This window comes from Electrophorus electricus, chromosome 10 (assembly GCF_013358815.1).
Source record: "Electrophorus electricus isolate fEleEle1 chromosome 10, fEleEle1.pri, whole genome shotgun sequence".
In the NCBI taxonomy this organism is placed as follows: Eukaryota; Metazoa; Chordata; class Actinopteri; order Gymnotiformes; family Gymnotidae; genus Electrophorus; species Electrophorus electricus.
Window position 1 is genome coordinate 18677374 of NC_049544.1, and position 27639 is coordinate 18705012.

The 27639-nt window shown below is 37.1% G+C and overlaps 1 protein-coding gene across 12 annotated transcripts; it reads left to right on the forward strand.

Annotated features, from left to right (window-relative positions):
- Positions 1 to 165: 165 nt before the first annotated feature.
- Positions 166 to 27088, forward strand: dtna (dystrobrevin, alpha). 12 transcript variants are annotated; one of them, XM_035530656.1, is made up of 23 exons: positions 166 to 349; positions 4063 to 4124; positions 4326 to 4406; positions 6350 to 6563; positions 7349 to 7434; positions 9841 to 9995; positions 10580 to 10685; positions 11135 to 11301; positions 11825 to 11949; positions 12343 to 12351; positions 12644 to 12727; positions 14144 to 14215; positions 14770 to 14862; positions 17934 to 18027; positions 18286 to 18374; positions 18604 to 18717; positions 19451 to 19547; positions 21066 to 21228; positions 21648 to 21737; positions 22038 to 22140; positions 23149 to 23261; positions 25475 to 25505; positions 25663 to 27088. In XM_035530656.1, exons 2-23 carry the CDS (start codon positions 4064 to 4066, stop codon positions 25673 to 25675), a joined length of 2160 nt encoding a protein of 719 aa, XP_035386549.1. In that variant the 5' UTR covers positions 166 to 349; position 4063; the 3' UTR covers positions 25676 to 27088. The 12 variants fall into 12 exon arrangements, with proteins under 12 accessions (XP_035386549.1, XP_035386556.1, XP_035386545.1 ...); XM_035530663.1 differs by lacking the exon at positions 166 to 349 and adding an exon at positions 2050 to 2185 and having other exon boundaries at positions 4326 to 4505; XM_035530652.1 differs by lacking the exon at positions 166 to 349 and adding an exon at positions 2050 to 2185.
- Positions 27089 to 27639: the final 551 nt, after the last annotated feature.

A 27639-nucleotide genomic window follows, 5' to 3' on the forward strand; every position in this document is an offset into this window, starting at 1 on the left:
TAAATGCGGGTTTTTTTTTATATAAGCAACGTTAGGGCATAGCCTACTAGAGAGAGATTCCGCATTACGTCATTGAGAGAGAGCGAGAGAGAGAGAGAGAGAGAGAGAGAGAGAGAGAGAGAGAGAGAGAGAGAGAGAGAGAGAGAGAGAGCGCGCGCGAGCGCGCAAAGGAAAACCCGTCTGGAAACTGAATTCGGTCCCAGTTCACACTGCAGCTGCAAAATGCTGGGAATCATGATACCTTAGTTTAGCATTAATGATATGCATGGTCATTTTGATTATGGGCTTTTGGTGTCACTAACGTATTTGGCTATAAAACAGTTTCCGCGATACCTTGGAAGGAAGCATGGTGAGTAGCAAGTGCACTGCAAACTGGATTATAGTTGTGCTAGGACTGTGCTAGCTCACAGCAAACTCTCCTTCACCGAAATGCCTGTACAACATTTTACAGCTTTACTTTTACATAGGGGATTACTGCCATGTCCGTGTGACAAAAGATGCTTAAAATACCCTCTGAGGTTGACAGAAGATAACAAATCAGGGCTTTAGAATCTGTTGTGCTAGTCAGATTTTGTTGTCAATTTAATTTGTATTACATTGTTTTGTATGTAAACATGTTTTGTGGTTGTTACATGCCCTCCATTACTGCTGTGGTTTTCACTGAAACGTGCTTAATTGGCGTAGTTGATCTCGCCGTACATTTCACAGCGGGAAATGCATCTTCGGCAATTGTCAATTGCAATTAACCATGCGTAGAGAGTAAAAACCAATTATTTAAATGTACTGAAATAGTATATGAAAAAACGTCGCCAAGACTCATTTGATTAGTCCTTAACATGTAGTCATCAGTCAACTCATCAGATAGTTTGCAAAGTGAATCAAGCAGTTATCATAACCATTTGCGTGAACTTAATTAAATAATGTTTTTAAAATCGGCCTGATTCCTACTTTTTATTGGTTACTGCATACAAGACACAATCATTAGTAAAAACGTGATTCATGCTGAGGAACCAACTGGATTAATTAAATCAGAGTTCTGTTCTGATAAATTTAAATTTTATTGCAAATTGAACAACACTAACAACAGCTGACCTGTCTGGTTGAGCAAACATGGATTAAGGTACACTTATATTGTAGAATTTCATAAAATTCTGGCACCATTATAACAGAAATGTAACGCACCAAAACACTTCTGCATCGTAGCAGGTGCTACACAGACTGAACAAGCTCAGGTCCTAAACAGACTGAATAATGCAGGTACTATATGGACTGCTTAAGCAAAAGTGCTATACAGACTGAAAGGTATTTGATGTTAACTAAAAAATCTAAAAGTGATTTTTGCATTCCATTTATGATTTTATTTTTTTTATGTATTTTGTATTTTCTAAAAAGCTAAAGAGTGTGGTTGGACGATGCTTCACTCCATAGTTCTCTATTGAAATCTAAATGCAAAGACCACTAGCCAGCAACAAAGATAAGATGTTTGACTTGGTTTGTTGAACTGATCGGACAGGTAGCTCTGTGGTAATTACTTTATATGGATGTCATGAATAACTGTGGTTTGCAAAGGAGTCGTCTTCTTAGAATCCCACCATGAGCCAAATAACGCATATATTAGACCTATAATATATACTGCATAAATTGCTGTTGGACACTGCATTAAGTGCTGTTCTAAATGGTGTAAGGATTTTAATAATGGAAGTCATTACCTGTGTGTCTTACTCTTTCTAAACCAGATCATGGTTTAGAGTGGGAAAATCTCTGAAGAGAGAGCAACTACGTGCAATATGGGTAATTACTATGCCTTAGCAATGTAACATTACAGGCCATAAATTACAATGATCCTTAGCCAGGCATGCCACTGTAACCTCGTTATTTCATTAGCTTCATATATTATGCTTGTCTAAAGAGAGAGGCTCCATGGAACGTAGTGACTACAGCTGGAGCTAAGCGAGCTTGGTCTGAGGTGAACAAGAATGTGAGTCTCGCTGATGTGAAGTTAAAGATAGAGGCATTGCAGACCGTTTCTAATTTCAGTGAGCCGCCCACACAATCACTGTTGCCCTCTTGAGCCTATTGAGGAGCAAGAGGGTGTCTTCAGCAGGAGCAACATTACATGGTATGGTGGTGACACATGGTATATGTGGTCAGAGAGAGAGATTTGGACCATGGTGCTCTCCAACAGGTATGTCTTAATGTCACAAATGCCTACAGCATTTGTGCACTTGAGAACAGCAGTTGCATACCTGTTGTGTCTATCATGACTCTTCAGTTTGTCTATTAACTTCTTTCATTTATTTAGTTCAGTGACTTGTGTGCTTTGAGTTTAGATATTCAGTCTTATTTACATTCAGTAATGTAGAATATTTTATTGGGTCCTTTTCTGGTCAATATGTGGTTTATGGGGATATCAGTTGTTGGCTAGTGTTGCTGTGCTCTTGAATTCGGAGCAGCACAGTCTCTAAATTGTGCGTTTCAGGCTGAGCACTGATGTGATGAATGGGTTTGGAAGAGTTCAGTCTGAGATTGCTAGATCAAAGCGCTGTTTTCTTCTGATCATTTAATCCATGTACTGGCAGGTGATGGCAACATTTGGAACAGACTGCCTCAGTTATGAATCAGAGAATTCAAACTTGCCATTATTTTTCCATAAAGCTGAATGCTTTTTTATTTGTGCTGGAGTTTGTTTGTAACACTTAACTCCAGGTTTTACACTTAAACTAACTTTTTTCAGCATAAAAGGTTTGTTCAACTCAACTGCAAGTTTATCTTATGGTTCATCCATTGTTTGTGGGTACTATGCCTTGGTAAATTAGCTGATTGCCATGTTAAGCCATGCTGTGCAGTAAAAAGTTGGCAAACTTTCTGAAACCGTAAATGGGATCAGTGTAGCAATGCCTTAAAGATTATGTAAATATATCCAGATTGAAGTCAAGTAGCTGAATTTCCAAATATCTCCATCAAATATAAATGCTAATAAAACAGGGAGAAATGTTTACCTTACTGCTGTGAAAGAGACCTCTGATCTCTGATCCTGCCATAACAATGACAAGTGACGACAGCAAAAATGGGCTGTACTAGTAAAGTTCTCACTGGAATCACACTGGAATCAATATATTATTTCCAGTCAGATATGTGTGTACTGAGTGAAAGCTGTTGTGTTTTAGAATAATAATGACTTCTATATTTTATGTGTTCTTTTAGGCTGGTAGGACAGCTTTAAGTCAGGGCTATTTTTAGCATACTTCTGTGTTCTCTAAATGAAGTTCTGACACACCTCATACACTTGGCAACATGACCCTGGAGTTCCACTAGAGTCTAGAGTTGTATGATATGAGCACATCGTATAGTGATTATATTGTTACATGCTGCAGCTGAAATGGGGGTGTGTGAAAACATAATAAAAGAAAATGGTTGTGTGCACCACATCAAAACAGACTACACAGCACACTCAAATGGCACACAAGATACAGTGACCTTCCCTCTTCTTCTCAAAGAACCTCAAAGGGGGAAGAGCTATTGCTCCTCCTTTTGGGACAGGGATGGTTGGGTTCTCTGTTGCCATAGCAGTGGATCACATGATCAGGTGGGCAGTGTTAGATTGCATGGGACAGTGTGCAGTCAGCCGTGGCTTAAGCATACCATGGTGATCAGCCTTGTGCATGTGGCAGTCTCTCTCGTGCTTCCCAGTGGCGAATATTGTCCCTATGAGTGTGTATTTAAAAGTAATGCACTAGTTCCCATGCATTAACTATTCTTAATAATGGTTATTTATTTTATTTATCCTGCTTTTTTATTGATCTTGCTCTCAATGTGTAGCACTATTCTGTAATTCAGAAGTGTCTTAGCCTTTTCTGATGTGCAATTAAGGCTTATGGGGAAAAAGATATTTAACATGTTTTGACCACTGGATTAACTGGTGTGCTGGTGCTTATAAAGAGCATCTGAAGTGATGTTAAAGACAAATTCTTAAATTCTTTGTGTCAGTTTCTCTCACTCAAGGCCACAGGGTAGCACAATGTCTCTTGTCTGAGTTAATGTATTCTTTTGTCTTTTTGGCAGAATGATTGAAGACCCAGGCAACAGCACTATGGTGGACAAAAGACAACTGTTTGTAGAGATGCGTAAGTGTCTCAGTGTGAATCTGTTACCATCAATATTTCCACTGATTCTAAAAGCAGCATGGTAATGATACTTAGAAGACATCTATTATTAATGCTGGCAAAATTAATTTTTTAGGTTTTGATAGTTGTCAGCAAATGTAAAGTTTAATAGAGAGATTCGTGGTATACGACACAGTAAGAACATGTCATTTTGATCCATAGGCAACCTGGAGTTGGATTCTATCAGGTTGTCCACCTACAGAACAGCTTGCAAGCTCAGATTCATTCAGAAGAGGTGCAATCGTGAGTAAGAGTAGCACAAACCCAGATATGATTACAAGACTGATCAAGACAGTGCAGTGATACGACCTGTGTTTTGTCAACACAAGCTTCATAATTGAGGTGCAATTTTCAGCTGTCAGTTTGCTAACTAGTAGCAAACACTTCCACTTCTGTTATAATCCAGTGCCAATATGCTGAATGATAATTTTAATATTGTATTATACACTATCCAGTATATTGTGTATGTTGTCATGTTTACATCTTTTGGCTGACAGCTAAATTAACTAATATTATTTTTAACAAGGAAAACATCATTTGTATTTAATACTTTTTGATTGGCTGAAACTAACACAATGACAGATGGATCAGCCAATCAACTACTAATCAGTACCAGCAAGTTTGCGAAAGATGGAAGATTAAAATTTTGCCTGACACTGAGAGCCAGTGTGTGATGGAAATATGTGTGCCCAGTTTCTTGTTCATGGAAAACAAAACAATATCCATCCATCTGGTGATTTAATAAGACAGCCAAACTAGATCAATGTTTTCTGTTCCTATTAGAGCATGACTGGCCAGGTCTTCAGATAAAATTAAAAGACAGGCTGTGATGTTTGCTGTTTTGACAAGCAACTGATTTAAAATAAAATAAGTAAATAAATAAATAAATACATAAGTGAAACTCCTATTGCTACCACCATTGCAATGGGTTTTAAATTTCCACTGCTAAGTGCTGCTTGCGTCTCACAAAACATGAGCATGTAAACATAAACTTAAAAACTGTAAGGGAAAAGGGTTTAGCTCCATGGTTATATAACAATAAACTCGAGCTGATGCAAAGCATACGAGCTGATGCAAATGACAATTATGGACAAATGCTGCAGAAAAAGGTGTGAAATGAATTACTTGACAAAAACTGCATAGCCTAAGGAATAAACTGATATAGAAGTATACTCTTACACCCTTAAATCCTGCTAAAGAGATACATTTGAAAGCTAAACAAATTGTCAGGTACCATGTCAACTTAAGTAGGTATAAAAAAGAAACCCAAAAAGATAAAAGAAAATTTCTCAAGGGTTAAGCCTTACAAGAAAGACCAATTCCCATTTTTAGAAACACAAATAGTTTATCACACTTGTTTTTGTAAGGCTATCCTTGATAGTCAACAGTTTCACATAGATAGTCCCCTGTAGTCCCCTGCCCAAAAATTGGTATTTGCCAATCACTCTAGCAGAAAGAAAGCCTAGATTCATCTGACCCTGAACACAGGATAACTATAATTTGAAGTACATATGAGAACTTCTAGGGGTGAGCAATATGATAATGTCATTATGAAAATACATCAATAATTCTAGTGTTTGATACTTCTAGTACTTCTAACACCAACAGCTTGTTTCATAAAAGAAATTATCAAGAGTGGTGACACAATTAAAACTGCATAGTAACTATGCATAGTAACTGCTTGGATATATATGGATATATTTATTTTATATATTTATATCTATTTATTTTATAAATGGCTTATTTTGTAAAAATAGATCTAAACATTGCACTCACGGTCTTTTTTATGATCTACTGTACTCCTGTTTTGTGGGTGTCCAGTTAATTATCAAATCTAGAAAAGCTAAATTTACATTACATTTACCTGACTCTTTTATCCAAAGTGACCGAATTTATGAGCGAATACATCTTGAGCAACTGAGGGTTAAGGGCCTTGCATAGGGGCCCAACAGTGGCCTCTAGGCAATGGTGGAACTGGAAACCTTCTGATAACTAGCCAAGTACCTTAATCACTGAGCTACCACTGCCTTAAATAATGCAATACACATCATGAATTGTGAAAGTTTCATGTATCATTATATTTTTATGTTTTTGCCATACTGCCCACCTCTTAATAACTACCAGTTCTGATATTTGCTTCCTTTACATAATCATTGTAAGAACTGTCCCATGTTTTCTGATCATAGTGCACTTGGTGGATATTTGGAATATCATCGAAGCATTTCGTGAAAATGGACTCAACACCATGGAGCTCAACACTGAGCCCACAGTGTCACGACTTGAAACAATATTGTCCACCATCTTCCACCAGCTGAACAAGCGCATGCCCACCACGCACCAGGTCGACGTGGAACAGTCTGTCTTGCTGCTGCTCAACTTCCTGCTGGCTGCATATGACCCGTGAGAGCTTCTTCTGACTTATGGATAGGGACGGCTTAGCCAAGCTGCTCCTTTTCCAATTCCAACTTTGCTGCAAGGGTCATTTGGCATTAGGTTCCACTTCCTTTCCCCAAACAAAGGGTGGATTGTCATTACTGCCAGCTCCTCATTATGATGAAAAGGAAAGTAGTATAATGGCACTGGGATGGCTGTCAGCAGAAAAGTGTTGACACCACCAACTTGTTAATCATTAGTTACATGAACATGCTAAACCAAACACCAATACCCAATAAAATGTAACATTTATATGCATCCATAGGTCTCAACACGTGATCTGTAGTCTACCAGTTTAACTTTGGCTTTTAGAAATGGTATGCCATTTCAATCCCATTTTTGATGTTCTTTTTGTCATGATTGAAAGGACTGTGTGATGCTAAAGTGGCAGTGGAGTATGACAGACATGTGGCCATGCTGATTCAGCAGCAGGGCTTCTCCATACCCCCGCTGCTCCTCTAGCAACACTCCTGCAGTCTGCTGGCTTTGCAGGAATGTGTAAATGCATGTGGAGTGGTGGGGAGTATAGGGATTAGGGGGCCAACCGAGAGAGGGTGGGTGTCTCTCTCTCAGATTTCTGATTCAGTTCTGCACAATGTTTAGGAGCTGTGCTAAAATTAGACTCTCAGCCTCAAAGGTACCCCAGAACTAGTGGATATTGAATAAAGGACTAAATGTGTCACCTGTACCTAAAGCTTCTCTGAAAGTGCATGTTTGTTAGTGCAAAATCTTAAATGTACTTTTTCTTTCAGGGAGGGTCTAGGGAACATTTCAGTATTTGTCATGAAGATGGCCCTTGCTACAATATGTGGGGGAAAGATTTTGGACAAATTAAGATGTAAGCTCCACCTTGAATTTTACCTTTGGACTGAGCCATTGTAATCTTGATTGATGATAAGTTAAGTTGCTAAATGTGTTCTTTTTATCATAATTTGACAAGGTCACAGAATCATTTTCATGAAAGTCATTTTAAGTTATTAAATAAACAGGACCTTGACCTTGTATAGTGGCTTACTGGAGTCATAGCTGGTATTTTAACTTTGTGACTCTCTTTTATAACTTAGTATTCTTATATCTCTAGCACCTGTGTTGGTTTGCTGATGCACAATTTTGCAAAAATACGTTTCATCATCAGAACATTACATTGCTCTTCACAATTATTGCCATGCTCAGCAGTGATGATAAAAAAATGTCCTTGTTCCCAACCAGGTGAACACTACTTTAAAAAACAGGGCCTAATAAATAGCTATTTAATCATTATCTAATAATTTGTTAATTAATTGTAATAATTATATAATTGATTTGTATGATTTAATAAATACTGTAGTTTGAATTGGAACATTTATACTTCTTATTTACATATTTGCTTTAAAATTGCTTTCTAATTAAGCTTCGTGCTTTAGCTTTATTTTAGTTTCTGTTAACATGTAAGAAAATCATACTGCACCACTTGTATCAATAGCTTTGCTATATGAGCTCTATTTTGTGCCAGACAATTTACTGTAAATGTTTTAATAATACAAATATAATTTATTAATGACAATTTTATAATTCTTTACAATCATTACCAAACATTTAGATAATGATTTGTATTTATATTTACTAGGACCTTTTGCTAAAAGTGTTACCAAACATTCTTTATTAAGAGAGGGTTTCATAGGAATGTGGTTTGGGATTTTTTCCATTTAATTTACCCTTTCGTATTTAAAAGGTCATCCATGGACTCGTCTTTTCAATTTGTATAAATGAAATTTATAGCAAACATGACGAGCATAATGCACAAATGACAGAATGAACAAATGAAATTAAAGCAAAAGACCATGAGTAACTATATATCAGGTCCATAGTTTCCAACAGCTGAAGAAGTGGTGTATCTGACTGTGTGTGGAATAAAGAGAGAGATGGTCATGCAGGAAAGAGATTAGTCCTACTTTGATGTAGGCTTGAGCCTCTGCGATACTCCACATGCAGTTGCATGGATTTTTCTCTTTTTTGTGACACAGTTCCCACACTGATACTGTCTTAAGTTCTATAGGTCTATGGTGAGTACTGGCTAGTACAGTTTTCCATATTGGCTTGGTATTAATTGTGTAAACTTCATACTTTATCTGCTATAAAAAAAATGTTAAATATTAAGGCACATAGCTTTGTTTTTTGTAATATGTGTTGTAGGCTGCATAGCACCATTAGCTAACACCTTAGCACATTACCCTATCACTCATTACTGCTGAATGCTGTAAGTTTCTGCTATAAGGCTCTAGTATATTCGACGGTGTGGGTTTGAATCCCACTGATGTCAAAAGTCCTCAGTTTCTGCAATGGCTTTCCTTCTAGCGTGCTACTATTTGTGCCACTAGTTGCAAAATCAACATAACATTGTACTACTATATCAGCATGTTGTTTCTTATATTAGCCTATATTTTCCTATTATAGATAGCATCAACATAACTATGGCTCTGGGGAATGCTTAAAACGTGTGGGGGGGGGGGGGGAGGAGCTGAAATGGAAAGTGCTATAGCTGGGACCAAGTACTGAAGGAATCTGTAGATATGCCACATGGAAGAAGTACCTCAGATCCCTTACTCTGTTCTGCAGCCTGTTTAAAATATAGGAGTGGAAGACTAGTGATTTTATATTGGGAGGGTGCAAAAAATACTACATTTAGGTGATACTATAATTGTGTCCTATGTGTGTTTTGGAAAACAAGTTAGTCATCACATTATCAAATGGCCATATAATTTTATCAGAATGCTAAGCACTGAATGTGATAAAGCTACAGCTACAGTACATTTTTTTTTTCTTTTTCTTTTTTTTTGGTTGTTTAAATGAACTCAAATTGCTGCTCCTCTGTCTACAAATATGCAACGTAACAATAACAAAATTTTATTGTTAAAATGAGTCTCATGTAAACCTAGGTCTGAAATTTTAAGCAGTTTTTTTCTTATACAAGATGTGTTCAGGCTAACTTCATAAAGATGTTGGGCATAAAATCAATTTGCATTCTGTACTATAAAGTCAGAATATTGACAATAAACCAATGGTCCATTAGTTTTAACACATGCTTTTGTGCATTCTTTCTAAGTACATTTCAGAGTTTCCTAAATCTTCATAAGATCAGATCAGCTATAAATGGTAGAGCGAGTATTACACAGAACACGCACTCTCTCTCATTTAACGTGATGATTTTGCAAAACAGGACTCATTACATTTACATTCTTTTGTTGTTGTTGTTGTTGTTGTTCAGATATTTTTTCTCAGATTGCCGACCCTACAGGCCTGATGATTTATTCACAGTTTGACCAGTTTTTGAAGGAGGTCCTCAAATTACCAGCCACTGTTTTTGAAGGACCATCTTTTGGCTACACTGAACAGACTGCCAGGACTTGCTTTGCACAACAAGTAGGTACAGTTTTACTTTCTATATTTAACCAGCTCTGTGTCATTTCAGTAATGGAATTTTATTGCAATTGACAGATTTCTAGGGCTTTGCTGCAGGCTGTACTTCACTGTCAAGAATAGATTCAGAGAATAATGAATGCTCTTCTATTATTTTGTTATCAGAATCAAATTATTTACACTTAGTGTTATATACAACTCTGCTTCCCAGTCCTGGAGTATCTGTGCAATGCATGGTGTGTTTCCCCTACTTGTAACACCCCTGGTTTAGTGAACATGCTCATAGTCAAGCCATTAACAGCAGTGGTAGTCTAGCACAAGGACAGAGAATCAACAATCTTCATTATCCAGTTTTGTGTGTGTGCTAAAAGTAAATAACTTCCTGAGCTTTAAAATAAACATGACTAGTTGGGGAAAGATGCAGCTACACCACAGTTTGAGCTTGGTTTTACCAAACACACTGTCACAAATGCCAAACATCTTACTAGAAATGTGATTATCAGCATGTTTGTATTTGTGAGCATAGAAATGAAGACCACTCGTGCATATGTCTGGCTGTGACTGTTGTATTGCTGGCTATTTTCCAGAAGCAGGTTTACCTAAACGTCTTCCTGGATGTGCTCATGTCCGATCCACCCCCACAGTGTCTCGTCTGGTTGACACTCCTGCATCGCCTGGCTAATGTGGAAAATGGTAAGGTGTATTTTTGACTACCGTTCAGTACAATATCGAAAACCTGAAAAGATTCAGGTTGTCATAGGCTGATAATATAATGTATTACTATAGTATTAGTATTAGTATACTGAATTCTCCACCTCTTTTTTTTGACTGGCTCCTCATGACATTGCTAAAAAGTTGAGAGATTCGCTGCATCTCAAATCAGTTCCTAAAGGTGCCATGTGTGATATGGTGCTTGGTCATACTCACAAGCGGCAGGGAGATAATGGTAGGGGTCACTGACAATCCATCTTCTGAAATTCTCCTTGTATGTCATAGAAAAGAAATGTACCATCCTAGATCCATGGTGTTGTATTGTGACTAGGAAAGACACAAGGACTGGGAAACAAATTTACACAAATGGACTGGTTAAAAAAGCATAGAGCCATATAAATGGTGGGTCCCTAATGTTTTCTGTCTTTTAGTCTTCCACCCAGTTGAGTGCTCGTGGTGCCACAGCCAAAGCATGATGGGATTTCGTTACCGCTGCCAACAATGTCATAATTACCAACTCTGTCAGGACTGCTTTTGGAAGGGCCATGCATCTGGCTCCCATAGCAACCAACACCAGATGAAGGAATACACATCATGGGTAAGAGTGTGGTTTTGATTGTCTGTGTGTGTGTGTGAGGGGGGGGTGAGCTGTGGCTATAGAATACCCCCCCCAGTGGCTATAGAGTAAAGCACAACCTGCTTATATGCTTTATTTATAATGGCTTTAAAAATGAGTCGATTTAACAAATGATGATCACTCAAATTAATTTTGAATTATTATTTATAATAATTATTACCTATTGTACAGCAATATAGATTTTAAGGACAATGAAGAGGTCCTTTAAGAATTGTTCTGTTGAGGCATAGCACTGTAGGACTAAGGCATGCGGGATAGTGGCAATGGCCTTAATTTTATAATTAAATTACTTAATAAGACCTCAAAATGTCAGCACCTTGCTTTATCTTTGTTTATTTTTTATGCTTTCAGCACCAGATTTGGTGCCATTTTCAAGACAAATCAGCAGCTAGCAACAGATATGCAGCACTAGAGATAAATCATAAATCACCTTTCAAGATAAACCATCTGTATCATTTGCATCGATCATGTTTTCGTTCTTCAGAAATCTCCTGCTAAGAAGTTGTCAAATGCCCTGAGTAAGTCTCTGAGCTGTGCTTCAAGCCACGAGCCACTCCACCATATGTTCCCTGATGTTCCAGAGAAACCTCTAAATCTTGCTCATGTAGTGTAAGTCAACCCCACACCTTTGCCTATATGTCAAAGATAACCCATCTCTTTATCTGTGTGTGTTTAAATCATTGTGTTTAAACCTCACCAGTGTCATGGCACATTCCTGTTTACTACCTCACCTATGATACATGGACTATCATCCATTTTTTTTCTTTCACTATTATGTTTAAATTATAATAAAATTATTGCTCTCTGATGATATATTGTGCATTTCAAGATTTTGGGGATATAGTGGTTATGGAATTTTGGGGGGGGCTGAAGTTAAATTTATTCATGCAAAGATTTTGATGCAACAGTAACAACGTTTCCTAAAGGGAAAGTCTAGTCTATAGTATGACATTTGCATGCATTGCTAATATTTTGTTGCTTTGTCTTTTTGCTTCAAAATAGGGACACCTGGTAAGTTGACCATATGTTATCATATTAACAGCTTTAATTTACATAAAGCTGTGACATTTCAGCTGCAACTTCTTGAAAGCTGATATACATTCAGAGAACACACAGTTCAGACCCATTTCCCCTATATACATACAGAGAATATCCGGTTCAGACCTGTTTCTTCTCCCACTAACACACTTGTTCTGCTTCTCCTGCATATACTGATGTATGCTAAAACACACATGCACAACACACCTCCTTTTTTGTGACTTCATTGTAGATGCTCTAACAGTATGACGTGTTGCTCCTGCAGGCCCCCAAGGCCAGTGACTAGTGGGAATGAGTATGTGCTGTCACACTCCATGCCCATACCCAGCATCCCTTCTTCCAGCAGAGTGTGAGTGTAGCCTTCTCCAGCACACACTGATTAAAGAGCCACTTCTAACACGTTACAATGAAGGTTCAGTAAACTTACCCTGGATTTTCCAGCTTTTTTTAATGGGTGGTTCCTACTCCTGCTCCTGGACTTCCCTGCTATCGTGATTCAGTTCTTTCTGCTCTCAACCCTCATGACTCAACTCATCAGCTAATTAACAAGCCCTTCATAAGGTTAAAATGGGGATGTTTGTGCAAGCTAAAATGAGAGTTCACCTTCCTCTGTCAAAGGTTCAAAGACGTTTTATTGTCATTTCAGCTATATACAAGTACACAACAAAAACGAGACAATGTTCCAATGTACCATGGTGCAACACAAAACAACAGTGCAACAGACAACATGCTACACAAGTGCAAACAGTCCAATATAGTGCAAAAATGTCATTAAATAAACATTAAATAAACAATAATAAATATAAGACAGGACAAATACAAAATGAGTAGACAAACCAGTAGTCACCCAGACACCACAATATAAACAATAAAGAACAAAATAAGTAATGAAAACAAATAAGCACTGGAAATGAGTGTAGGTGTGTCTGAAAACCATCTAGCAAAGGAAATGTATGCCCAGGGCCATAGAGAAGTGGCCTAAGGTAGGGTAAGCCATAGCAGGGGACATCAGGGGGCGGTGGGAGGAGCCACAGCAACTGAGACGGGTTGAGGCTCAGCAACAATATGACACCAGGAATAAATGTACCTCATGCAGAAAGAGAGAATAAGTTTTTAGGCTTGTTCAAATAGTGTACATTTGGGATCTATAATGTGCAAGGAATTCTAATGTCCTGCAGATCCAGCTATGACAACACAGCTAAAAGGATAGAGCCAGAAGGAACCACAGACATGAGGGCTCCCTGGAACATCAGCACTGTGCTGCTCTCAGTAAACAAACTTAAGTGTCAAAAAAGAGGTGACCTGACTGCATGTAATATCCCAGTATACCATATTTCTCAATAATCATCGACCCCTAGATCTGAACCTTTACCTGTGATGAGGTTTTAAATAAAATGCCTGACTATGCAAATAGGTTTTCAGATTAGCCTTAAATGTAGAGATTGTGTCTAAGTCTCAAACACTGACAGGAAAGTTATTCCAATGCATTGGAGCTTTATAGGAAAGTCCAGGGGCAGGATAGAAGCACTGGTCTGCATTACCTCAATAAATAATAAAATAATGCTAATAAAACTTAATATCATTCCTTTCCCTAGTTAGAAAATAGCATTAGGTTAGCTGCCCCAGAATTGAATCAAAGCTTTTAGCTACCATAGATAGTTACATAAGCTGTACCAGAACTTCAAAGTCCTTAACTGAGTGAGTGAGGATGTGGGTGAGATTCTTGGACTCCGTTTTGATTCCACTCTTTCACTGGTGTAAACAGAGATGCAAACGACAATATTAATCGCAGAAAACCCCTGGCTAGGACTGCCCCAGACCTTTTGAAAGGAAAAGGGTAAGTCGGTCTGTTTCCATGAATCTCAAAAAGCATGCATGAAGTAAGCAGCCAAGAGGCAACGAAGAACATCTCTGTTTGTTGTCCTGTAGAGAATCACTCCATTTAAGGATTTAAAGGTCTGTGTGGTGTCATCCCTATGTGCTGATTGCAGCTGTGTCCTATGCTAAAACTATTCTCAACTATTCTCTATAACAATAATTCTCATTGTTTACTGTGAGTAACAGATGCTGCACTGCTACTTGTTATTTAACAATAGCAAAATTATACTAAAAATACATTTGGATGAGTACATTGTGTAATAGTTTTTGGATATTTGAATAGAAGTTTTGGATATTTCAAGTACTTTATCAATGTTTATTTTTCAGTGACTTATTTTAGTGAAACTGAAATATGTTTGTGATTTAATGCATGTTTGTGATTGTGTCTGTGTTGTAATTTGTGTTTGTGAATATGCATGCCATGTTTGTGTGTGACTTGTGTGTTTGTGAATGTGTGTGATGTATTGTGTGTTTGATTATGTGTAACGGATGTTTGTGAACCACTGTTTTCAGGGTTCAGTACAGTCTCGATATTGCGGACAGGCTTGCAGATGAACATGTTCTTATTGGGCTCTATGTGAATCTCCTCCAACAGAAGTGGTCCTGGTTAGTGTGACATGCAATGATGCAGTTGCACTGGTGGTTTTTACTCTTTTTACTATCGTAGACATCTGTAGTCACCATCTCACCATCTAAACATTAAATCTTTTAAGTCAAATGGCCGCTGTTGTAAACACAAATCCCAAAAGATGTTTGAAAATTTCAGACATTTTGCTGACATGTTTCTATTCATATTTGTATGGAACACTGAAATTTACCAGTTTTAAGTAAAAAATAAATAAATAAAAATATTGGATGTGGAATGGTGACTATTTTAGCCAGTTTATTAATGGGTTTTGCATCTTCCTTATAGGCAAAGTTTGCATTTTAATAGAGTCAGAAGACTTCACTCAGACTTTATAGTTTGCCCTAATTATATTAACTGCATAAATAATATTAACTACATTCATTGCTTCCTTCTCTGGTATTTTGACTAATATTGATCTTAACTGAATCTTGTTTTAGTATACTCTTACCTGGATATATTGATCTTTCAGCTAACATTAACACTGGAATTTGAACTCATTCATTCTTTACTATATTTTATAAGCTTGCCTTTGGTAAACCTATGTGTCTTCAGATCAGCTTTATCAATTAGCATGGAGCATCAGATATTGGCACTAATATAATAACTAGCAATTATTTGAAGTAGCAAATGTTGACTCTTCTTCAATAATTTGAAGTATCAATTATCAGGATTTGTTGCAGGAGATGTGACCTAGAATGAGAACAAACATCAGCTTCATGACTTCATATATAGCTAGTTTGACATCCTTGATTCAGAGATGGTACAAATTGATGTTTTGGTAAAACTTTTGAGAATGTGTTTTCTTTGTTTTCAAAGAATAATCTGATTTCCTAAACTGGGCATTAATTTGATCGTATCATGGGTGTAGCTTTCGTACTCAAATAAATGAACCTAACGTTTGGTACCTGGGGGTTCAGTTACCAGTACTGATTTGGTCATGAGCATTTAATCTTGAACTTAATTACGTTCATAATTTAAATGTTGTTTCTACTATTATTTAAAACTGGCCATGTGTCTAATAATAAGTATAGCAACACTGACCACCTGCTGTTATTTTATAAATATAATCTTAAGGAAGAGAATTGCTGTCTTAACTTCTTGTTGATTGAGAAAGGAGAAACTTTTATGCAGTTTCTAGCTTCTACCTGATTGATAAAGAAGAAACTCCAGAGTTGTCCTTTGCAATATATGTGAGTGACGTGGTAGCTACAAGCTGTGACTGCACAGTCTATTCAGAGAGAAAACTGAAGCTTAGGACATCCATTCATACTCTACCAAAAAAGACTACATAAATTGTCAAGTGACTTGATCATTTTAGCTGTCATGATCACTGATATGTAACCCCAGTGAAAAGGTAAAGAGAAATCATGATGGAGAAATGAATGGCGCTATAGTGTATGAAGCTTCAATAACTTATGGGCTGACACATGCAGCTCTTGTGTTGGCTCATACAGTAAATAAGTTGTACAGAATGCCCTCACACACATATCACACACCATAAATGTATTCATTGTTTAATTTATGAATCCTAAATATGTGTCATAAAAGCATTCACTAAGAATACTAGAATCATAAGGGAATTATAAAATTGCTGAAATCTGGGAAAATCTAAGACATAGTTTCCACTAACGCACTTGACAACTAAAATAATCCAAAAATTAAGTAACAAAAAAAAGTAACTGCCACTGTCACTGCAAGATGGTCAAAACATTACTGGCCTTCATCTGTTATGTATCTGTTTCTGTGATGCATCTGTTTCCAGCTGACGGCTAGAAATATAATGTTATTGTGCCGTATGCCTTCAGGAGTTGCAAATAGAAAACTCATTTAAAATACTTATGAAATATACCATAGCTGTTAATTCATATTGTTTTGACTGCATAACTAGTTTTTGGATGTTGTTGTAATAACCGATGTTACATGTATTATCCCCATAATGTTTCTGGTCTGGTGTTATCCATTTTAGGTTTTATTACATTTCTATGTGTTGGAAATATTTAGCACAGCCAAATGCATTTTTTATGTCCCTGATAGTGTAGTACTAGAAATTCCTTTCATGTTTTAAACATAAATAAGCAATGATGAATGAACACAGCACACAAGCAAAGCTTTTACCTTGCAGTATTGGGAAAATATCATAGATACCTCTGTCTGTAATGAATTGGATGGTGACATGTGATCCTCATGTTCAGGCGATAGTAACAGAGTCGAACTCTAAGATCAACTCTAGCCATGTGCATTAATTAATGATGCAACTACATACAGCTTGCCATGGAACAAGTGGCCAGTTTTGCAATTGTTTATGGCCTTCTGAAATTTAAAATTAACATGGACATTGTATATTGGACATTTTCATTTTAAATGTAATGTGAGGGATTACAAAGCTAAACAGTTCAGTTTCTTACAGACAGGGCAGTGTCATTTTGTACTTAGAGTTTGGAATTTTCTGTGTGCTTTTGTAGTGATTGATGTTAATAATAACACCAAGTAATAATAATAGCAATAGCAACTAGCAATAGTTGTTAGAATTCTAAGGTTCTTCTTGATGTTAAATTTATCATTAAATAAGCTGCTTTTCAAAAGATTTCTGTGTAAACCTGCAAATGTGGTGTGTTTGAAAAAATTTAAGAAACTAATACCAATTAAGTGCAGTTTTATTTAATTATATTGCAGTTTTAGATTTTAATGCAAGTATAACATGTGTGTCATATAATAATTGTTATTTATGAACTGAAAGTTAAACCTGAGATGCTGAAGTAGAAATTACACTCATAGCTGCTTCAGTAGTGATAATTATAACAGAAAGCTCTGAGCTGGTGCTGACAATTTTATTTCTTACGCTAATGCAATTTTATAATGTATTAATATCATTTTTTTAAATATCATGAGCCTAATGTATACGTATATATCCTTTATGCACTGTTTGCTTTTAATCATAATTCTGCACATCTTATGAAATGCTGATTACAAAGTAAGATGCCTAATGATTTTTGGAGAACTTATTGAAAAAATCTGGTGAAGATGAACTTCCTCTCTCCCTCTTGATTAGCAGTTGGCTGGAAAGCAGCAGCCATAACCAGGATGAAGAACACACTCTTATCACTCGCTATGCTTCCCGATTGGCTGCTGATGGAGCATCGGCGGTAAGACAGTCAATCATATTCATGCTTACAAAGATGAACACATTACCTAATGTTCCTGGTGGAAATGTTCTAATGTTCATAGTGGAAAGAAAAAGAAAAGCCCTAGGAAGTAGTCATCAAAGGTTTCCTTTTGACTGCACCTTCGGTTTCCTGAATAATAAATCTTTTGGTTTATTAACATGTATACTTTGCATATCTGAAATGTGAACAAAACTGCTAATATCAATACTCAGTTTCTTAAATTTGCCTCTGGTGCAGCAAGCCAGAATGTCAGGTGACCTGTCTCTCTGCCTGGACACGAACAAACAACATAGGCAATTGATTGCTGAACTGGAAAACAGGAACAAGTAAGTAAAAGGATGACAACATCTTGTAACATTTAAAGAGGTCACTTGACCTATGAGGTCAAAACTTCATCTATTGCTGTTAACTCCATATGTCAAGACATATATGTTTTTATGGTTATATGGTTTATGTAGATTGATGGGCACTATGTTTGTTGTGGTATGTATGTGTGCTGTGTTCACAGAAGCTGGACACTGTGCTCAGTGCTGTGCTTGTGTTTTTTGTTCACAGAGAGATCCTAAAAGAGATTCAGCGCTTGAGACAGCAGCATGATGAAGCGTGTCAGCCTCCAAATGACAAAGTGCATCAAAACCCCACTCTACTTGCAGAGCTCCGACATCTCAGGTACACACAGGCAGCCCTGCTCAACACAGTTCAGACATACATGAGCAGACAAGCTCAGCACATCTCAGATGCACACAGGCAGCCCTGCTTAACACATCTTACATACACACAGGCAGCCCCACTCAACACAGGTCTCATACACATAGGCAACCCTGCTCAACACAACTAGTTCACTTACTAGTTTGTAAATAATATTTACAACTTGGAACTGTGTGCTTGGTTCACAGGCTTTCCTTCATACTCACAGGCTATAATGACACAAGCAAATCAATCTGCTAATTCACTATAGATTAGACGCTAATCCTTCAAACCTTCTGTTTATAAAATCATCAATAATGTTCAGTTATAGCCTACAGGGCTGTGTGAATAAAGAATTTTGCTAGTAACAATGACAGGGACAGTCATAAACCAGTGAGAATGTCGTCCCTAGAAATGTCGTCCCTAGAATAGAAATAGCCTGAATTGGTCCATTAGAGCCTGGAATCACACATTTGGACCCTAATATGGTTCTGGACACAGCCCCTCACTTTCGTTTCTAATTACATTATTGCTCCTCCTAAACTTACTGGTCACTATATGGAGAGGCAGCACACACAAGTTGTCAAATGCTCTATTCTTTATTTCCCTTTAAGAATATGTGCTTTATGCAAGGTCTTACAGTGGTCTGATTCTTCTGTGATCACTTTCATCATTCTGAGTCTCTAACCACCCGCTAACCCAACCCACTCCTTAGACAAAGAAAAGAAGAGTTAGAACAGAGGATGTCGGCTCTTCAGGGGAGTCGCAGAGAACTGATGGTGCAGTTGGAGCAGCTCATGCTACTTTTAAAGGTAAAGACACCTTCACGCGCACACACTCAAATATAAGCCATGATAAACTAGTGTCATTTTGGTAAATATTTCTTTACTTCAGTAAATTCATGCAGTTGAAATCAAGTACTTCAGTTGCTCATTTTTGCACTGGCAGACATGAGTCCATCACCTAAAACTAAATAAACTCTAAATGTGTCCTTATAAATGTCCTATATGTTTAAGAAGGAAGCATTCTGGGTATTTCCCAGAGTGTAATTGGTGAAAGGTATGCTTTGGATATACCAACAACCATAATAGTCTAATCTGGTTCACAGGAGGAAGAGCTGAAGGGGGAAGGTTTATGATGCCTCTGCTGATTGCGAAACTATTTCTGTTCTGCATTTACTGTTTAATAAATGTCCCCTAAGAATTGCACTGAAAAATTACTGAGATCCTGGAATACGTTAAACGTCAGTGTGAATACATGGACTATTTGCACCTTTTCACATTAATGCTTCATATTTGTGGTTTCCTTTGTGGGGTTACAGTTGTTTAATGACATGAAACCACAAACTATGTTTAATTTTATATACAGTTATATATAAGGCTCTATACAGTCTTGTCTCTGAAAAGGCCTCCTGATAAATGTGTTCTCTGTCTCTGATTTAGTTTTATATCACAGGGATCTGTGAGTCATAATGGCACTGACCCTTAGAGAGTTTGTGTAACATTTGTGGCCCGATTGCCGCAGGGCACAGGGCAGGACGTACAGACTTCCTCGTTCATGCATGACATTTATTGACATATAACACAGACAACACAAGTGGCACTCACATACAATTACAAAGGTGAACATTATTAACATTTAACATTGACAATCTACACATAAACATGAAATGGTGAAAACAAATAGACATTACAGGCTACAGCTACAGTTCACATTAGAGACTCAAATAGAGACCTTGGTAGCGACAATAACCAACAAAGGGAGCACACACGGACAGGGGGTTAAATAGACACACAAGACATTAATATGAAACCCTCTACATGTGTGTGTGCAATCCCGGGGGGCGTGGTTACAAAAACAGACACAGTAAATTTGTGAATCCCCCTGCATGCGGCGGGCCGTACCACATGACTATGGGGGGAGGAGCAGTCTGTGACATTGTAAATCATTTAAACTAGCAGGATTGATAAATTGCTTGATTGTTCAGCGAACAGTAAGGTATAGCATCCCCTCCTTCTTGATTAGACTGAGGGCTTTCACATTTCACTAGCAGCAGATATTCTGTTACGTGATCAGAGTATGTTAATCACTGAAATGAGAACGTTGATTGTATTATTGTTGAGGAAATGTTTACTTAGCTGATTGACTCAGCCATATTCATGATTGAATCAGGAGTTTTGTTGGTTTACTATGTTATGCTTGCTGAGCAGGATATACAAGGGCTAAGCATCATGGATTTATATATATATATATATATATATATATTCTTTTTCTTCTTCTTCTTCTTCTTCTTCTTCTTCTTCTTCTTCACATGTTTGATGTATTTGCAGAACCAGGGCCCTGGTCCCTCCCCTAACTCCTACCCAAGTAACTCAGTGAGCAGCTCCACCCCCCTCCCTGTTCAATCAACAGCCGGCAACACCACAGCCAGTAAGATGCCTCAGGACTCACTGATGGACCTGGGAGGAGACGTGCAGAAGGCCTTCACCCAGAGTAACTGGCACTGCACTCTGCCACAGGGTTTTTCACAGAGAATTCCCTTTCAGAAAAGTAGCACACATCTATAAATTATTGTTAAAGTAAGGCTGAGTAGAGTGGGATGTTTATTTTACTTTAAAATATAGTAGAGCTAAAATATAAGTACTTTAATAAAGATACTGAAAACAGATACGATATCATGCTACATGTGAATTGTTAATTCTCCAACACTGGTTTTACTCAATGGTTCAACAGCTACTTGTTGGTTAAATAAAGTCCTGGATCTCTATGAAGTCTATATGACCCATCTAAATTCTACTGGAGAAACTGTACCAGGGGAACATCACATCATGAGATTAGTGAGAGTGTCACTTAAGTAACAACTGTAGACATGCAGCTGTCATGAAATGTTTGATTCTGTCCTTGTGTTTTAGGCTCCAGACGGAACTTGAGGAACGACTTGCTCGTGGCTGCAGACTCCATTACTAACACCATGTCCTTGCTGGTCAGAGAGCTCCAGACAGGTAAAATGTCTTTTAAATTGCTCAGGGGTCTCTGGGAACTGCAATGATGAGAAGAAATCTACACATCCTACACACACAGCAAGGTATTTGCAGCTGTTGTTAAATAAGCAATATCTGATTAGGGTTTGAATTACACTTTAATGGCAATACTAAGTGAATTACAAAACACAAAACCACCTACTCTGATTGCGTTTCACTTCATATTTCTCCAGTGATCTGTAGAGAAAGAACATATAATGATGGTGTTTGTGAACATTTCTGAACTGAATTTGGCATCTGGTTTTCACGTCTTCTTTCCAGAAGCAGGAAGTGACAGTGACAGCAATACTGATGCAGAAGACGAATTCATCCCATCAACCCCTGCGGGAAGCTTATCTGCCCAGCTCAGCAACTCTCAGCCACGGTAAACAGACTCACACAAGCATGAGATGTTCAGGAGCTGTGCAGTCACTGCTTCCCTCGCTGGGGTGTGTTGGAGATTAAATAGATCAAACTCCTGGGATGTATGAGTCCCTGAACACTGGGTTAAGAATGTCTGCTGCATATGTTTGGCATTTAGAAGGCGCAGCAATGCAGAGCAAAGGAGCAGTAGTATCAGACCTTGAGTTCCATAATGTACATCTAAATTCATCTTTTATTTCAAAAAGGAATTGCTTAGTTTAAAATCAGACTTATTGTAACCAGCATAGTCCTACAATATTATCCACTTTGCTGCATTTTGCATGCATTTCTGAGATACCTGCACCTCATCAGCAGAATTATTATCAATAATATTTGGTTTGAAAAACTTTAGTCTTAGGTCTTGGGGAAATAGGCATTATGAAAGGTATGCTCTGCCAATTCTGAAGTTATCTGATTTTGTCTGTCCAGTGCACGTTTCTGAATTCCAGACAGGGAGAGCTTCTACTAGAATAGCTAGTATTAAATTGGTATTAAAACCAGGGGTTCTAATCCCATAATCATGGGTCCCATAGTCAGTAATAGTCATGGGTCTCCCACTCTATAAATTTGTGTGTTTTCTCTAAGACACTTGATTGAGCTCTTCAGTTGAGAATGTCATAAACTGAATCAGATGAGTGCTGGGTCCCCAAGACTGGAATGGAGAACAACTGCAATAGCATTAGCAGGCTAACACCAGTAGGTGTCAACAAATTCCCTAACAGTGTACAACTAGAATTGTGTTAGGAATCACATGTTATGGGGAGATTCTGATTAGTAAAACAAATTTTAAACACAGAAAACACACAAGTGATTAGATGGAAATAAATTATTTGAATGTATTAATTTAGTAACAAATCTTCAATTTCCCAAATTGATAAAACAGTGGTTTACACCTTGAAAATCTAAATGAGGTGATTTGGTTATTGTCGTATTTAACATGAAACTTTGCTTGGGGAACCATGGGTGGCAGGCTGGTTGATATGCAAGCTGAAGGAGAGAGAAGCTATGAGAGTGAGCTGGAACAGCAGCTGGAGAGAGAGCTGAGGATGGAGGAGCAAACAGCAACAGCAGAAGGTCTCCATGGTAAATACCAAACACACACACATACAAAAATTCACAAAACACTCATGCACACTTGTATTAAGAGAAGAAAAAAACAACTGTGTGGAACAGTTGCACAAGGTGCATGTACACACACACAGTTAGGAGGCAGTCCATATGGTGGTAAGAGTCTTTACTGTCATACACAGAAATACAGTATGTTTTCCCTGCATTACATTGTATTGAATACCCCTATCTTTTGGAACTGCCACAGCAGAATTCATTCAGTGAATTATACCATGTAGATCAAAGTCAATATTTCAAATAAACATTAGGGAAATGTACAGGGTGAGCTTCATCAGTTGAACTGACTCAAATGCAGTGATGATATGAGGGCAGTGGTGGCTCAGTGGTTAGGGTGCTTGATTTGTGATTTGGAGGTGATTGGGTCTTGTGTGTGTGTGTGTGTGTGTGTGTGTGTGTGTGTGTGTGTGTGTGTGTGTGTGTGTGTGTGTGTGTGTGTGTGTGTGTGAGAGAGAGATTCTTGATATTTGCCTGCAAGCAACTTTTACCAGAGGAATGTGAACGTATGTAATTATTTTTGATAACTTTTATATTTTAAGACATTTGGGCATGTGGATATCTCTGCCTTATTTCACTCAAACAGAAATATAATTTTCTGGCCTTTAACACTTGGTATTGCCCCCTTCACAAAAAAGTGGTCAGATAAAAATAGCTTTGTTTTAGAGTCTTTTACAAACTGGTTCAGAGACCTCAAGCTTCTGTAGGATTAACATAAAATTCATAGAATTTCCTTGGGCACTTTTCAGTCAGTGAGTGGGATAACTTATTTTATTAGTTCTTGTATTAACATGCACTGGTAAATATATTGGAACATACACTGGTAGAGGTCTAGGGCCTTTCTTTTCAGTCCTTCCTTACTGTTGATTTCTGTCTGAGGGACTCTGAAATCAGAATGTGTTACTGCTCACCTGTGCCAGGAGTTTCCTGGATGTTCAGAGGAGGTTTTAGAATAGTGCATAGGTGGGCCTTCATGTTCTGGTACAACAGATGCAAATCAGAATCAGTGATGCTCTAGCTTTTTCCACTACTATTTTCTTCTGTTTATTTTTGCTCAAGTAAATAATTGAAAAAGAAAAGGTGATATCATAAAGTTTGCAGTTTAACATATACACATCATTGAATTTATTAGAAATGTTTATTTACAATCTTGATACAATCTTGTATCTTGTAGGTGTACAAATTGAGCATACTAGGGGTGTAACGATACATGTAATCTTTAAGATGTAACTTAGCAACATGCTATACTAAGCTTTGTTCAAGTTCATTGGTGACTGACAGAATCAGTAACATTGTGACACACAGGAACTAGAAAACCTGCTTACTTATTCAAATCAGCTATGTGGGAAAACTTTCAGGTTCCCTGAGAACTGAGTAGTGGACGAGCATGGTATGTCAGCGTTGTAGGGTATGTGTGCAGGAACACCTGAACATGCTAACCCATATTCAATGGCCTCACCCAAATGTGCCAGTAATTTACAATTGCACATTTGGCAGATGTTCTTATCCAGAGCAATTTACAATTTTGATCATGCTACATAGAGGTAGCAGATAAATGTAGTGTTAGGAATCTTGCCCAAAAGTTTCAACTCCTTATCTCTTGCATCTACATGCAAGAAGCAGACAGGGCCAAAAACATAAGTGAGCAGTTGGCATTTCATCAGGTTGGCATTACATTTTACTGCTTAATACGCTACAGGCTCCCTAGACTTATGTATTTTGGGGGTTTTATTCCCAGTTTTTACTAAACCGTGATGTCCAAACTGTGGCTTGAACCAAACTGTGACCTCTGTGTGCCATTACACCCCTAGAGCATACATTGTTATGAACTGTTTGTGTATGCTAACCAGTCAGTAATGGAGTAGTGATCAGACATTGACCAATAATGAACAGAGTAAAGGGATGCAAACTGTGCATAGCTATGTATGTGCTACCATCTGTAATATATGCTTTGTAAATGTACATCTACCCTTTCTCATATATATATATAATATGCACCTATAAGATTGGAATACCTAATAAAGTGACCAGTGAACATAGATGCAGAGTTGGTTTCTCTAATAAAGCAGGTGGCTTTATTTTTATGGAATTATGGCATAGAAATCAACATACTCTGTGATACTTTATGATGACTTAACAAATTGCTGATTATGATTCTTGTTCCTTTTGTCCAGGTGACTTCACAACAATAGCTCTATCATCATGGTCAGTGACACAAAACTAAATGGGCGATTTATCGTGGATATTCACATTGATTTTTGATAAGAAAAAATTAAGATTATGATGTTTCTCCTGGTTTTTGGCAGAGTGCAGCCTAGGAAACTAAAATATGATTTTAAGAGAGGTTGTTTCTCTCCTGCAGGCAGGGGAAATGAAGTTTTACCCAGCATACCCAACGGGATGACGCTTCACATGTCTGCACACAAACAATGACAACACTTCTGTAAATATAGTCACATCCATTTTTGATACTGTGAATGGACTGAGAGTATGAAGAATCTAAAACACCACCAGTGCCATAAAATCCAAAAAGATTTGAGCATTATTTTCTTTACTTTTTGTGAATGTGTGCACTACTAAAAGTACTTTATATCCAAAATATCCAGAGATGGGCAAATAAGGTCAAACAAAGCTGCTGTCTATACAAATAAGTAATATGTCACTCCTCAATTAAGGCCAAACTTATTCACCAGCCTTTATTGAACGTTGAAAATGTCAAGCTGTTTGACTTTGGTTTGAGATTTTATTGTAGTATTTGACATGGAAATCCCCAAAACTACACTGCCTTATTTAATCAGGTTATCATTCAAAAATTGTATTGATTTTCTAATTTAAAATAATGTTGCACATAATTATGGGATGGTGTACTTTACATCTTTGAAACACTGGTTTGCCATGCCATTTTACACTGGAACACAAGTTTGTGTGTAATTATTTTACTCGCTTAATTTAAAATGTTTTGGGATTTCAGCACCACATTGCCATTTGCTGAAGCTATTTTCTACTAAATTAAAAAGAGAAAACAAAAGTATTAAAATATAGAGACTACAAATATTTGAGTAAAAGGCATGTAAATGATATGAAAGCAGATGCTTTTAAACATGTGCAATAACTTAACACATTTATTAGTGTCAGTTATAAAAATCTATATATTCTCTGCATTTCTATCATCTGAAAGGGACCTATAGCATAACAATACCCCATATACACAGGACATGAGGAGTCACTTAATGATTTGTGTGCAACAGTGGGAACCATATGGCATTTCCCTCTCAGACACTGGATGCTAACACAATTAAGATAATATGTGAGACTATTCAGATTCCACTGGTACAGTAATAGCTTGGTTAACTTTACTGTTAAGAAAGGTCTGTTTTCATAGAATTTGTACAAGATTAACTCAAGAATTTCTGTTATTTTTGCAGTTACATCTGTGTGCAAATCTTACTTAATGAATAAGTTTGTTTTATACATTTTTTGTTTTCTGTATTTGTGCTCAGAGGAGGGATTTGTTCACCAAAATGCCATTTGTGTAAGCAGTAGAAATATTATGGCAATGTCACCAAATAGAATAAGATGGTTTGGGTGCCTCACTACAGATGCTACTGACAGATAGCACTTTTATGGTGCAGCACTTGTTAATATCGTATTCCACTCCTTGGAAATCCAGTGGAATATTCACACTTTTGTGAAACATGGTAGATCAAACATTTTGAAGTGGTTTGTACCATTTTGCATGGTGTAAATCAAATTAAAGTGATTACTTTGTATTGGTGTTATGACTTCAAGGAATGTTTTGCTAGTTAGCTTTTTATGTTTGTGTTCCTTACATAAATCTTACTGAAATTCACAAGCCTGCTTTTAGGGATAGGTATATATATATATATATATAGGTGATTTTATATATATATATATATATATATATATATATATATATATATATATATATATATATATATATATATATATATATATATATATATATAACAATGATGTTATATATATAGTCATTTTACAATACATCATTTCTATTATGATATTTAGTTTTTCTGAGGGTTGTTAAGTTAGAGAAGACACAATGCACTAGCAACAGATCACTTTGTAATTAAAATAAACAAAAAAATACAGTGATTACAGATTTTGTTTTGTCAAATGTCAAATTTGTAAGCATATGCATGGCTCAAGAGCTCATAACTAAAATTCACAGAACACACAACTTTAAAAATACTAGTACATTGTTCAATGTTTATATACTATTAAAGCATATGAATAAGAATAATATATGTTTAAGAATGTATTCTGTTCAAGCCTGTTTATGCTATACTTCTGAAGGGCAATA

Coding starts and splice junctions, on each gene's coding strand:
- dtna (XM_035530652.1), top strand. CDS start 2,142: ATGTGGTCAGAGAGAGAGATTTGGACCATGGTGCTCTCCAACAG. Junction 18,375..18,603: donor GAACTGGAAAACAGGAACAA/GTAAGTAAAAGG, acceptor TTTTGTTCACAG/AGAGATCCTAAAAGAGATTC. Junction 22,141..23,148: donor CTCAGCAACTCTCAGCCACG/GTAAACAGACTC, acceptor CATGGGTGGCAG/GCTGGTTGATATGCAAGCTG.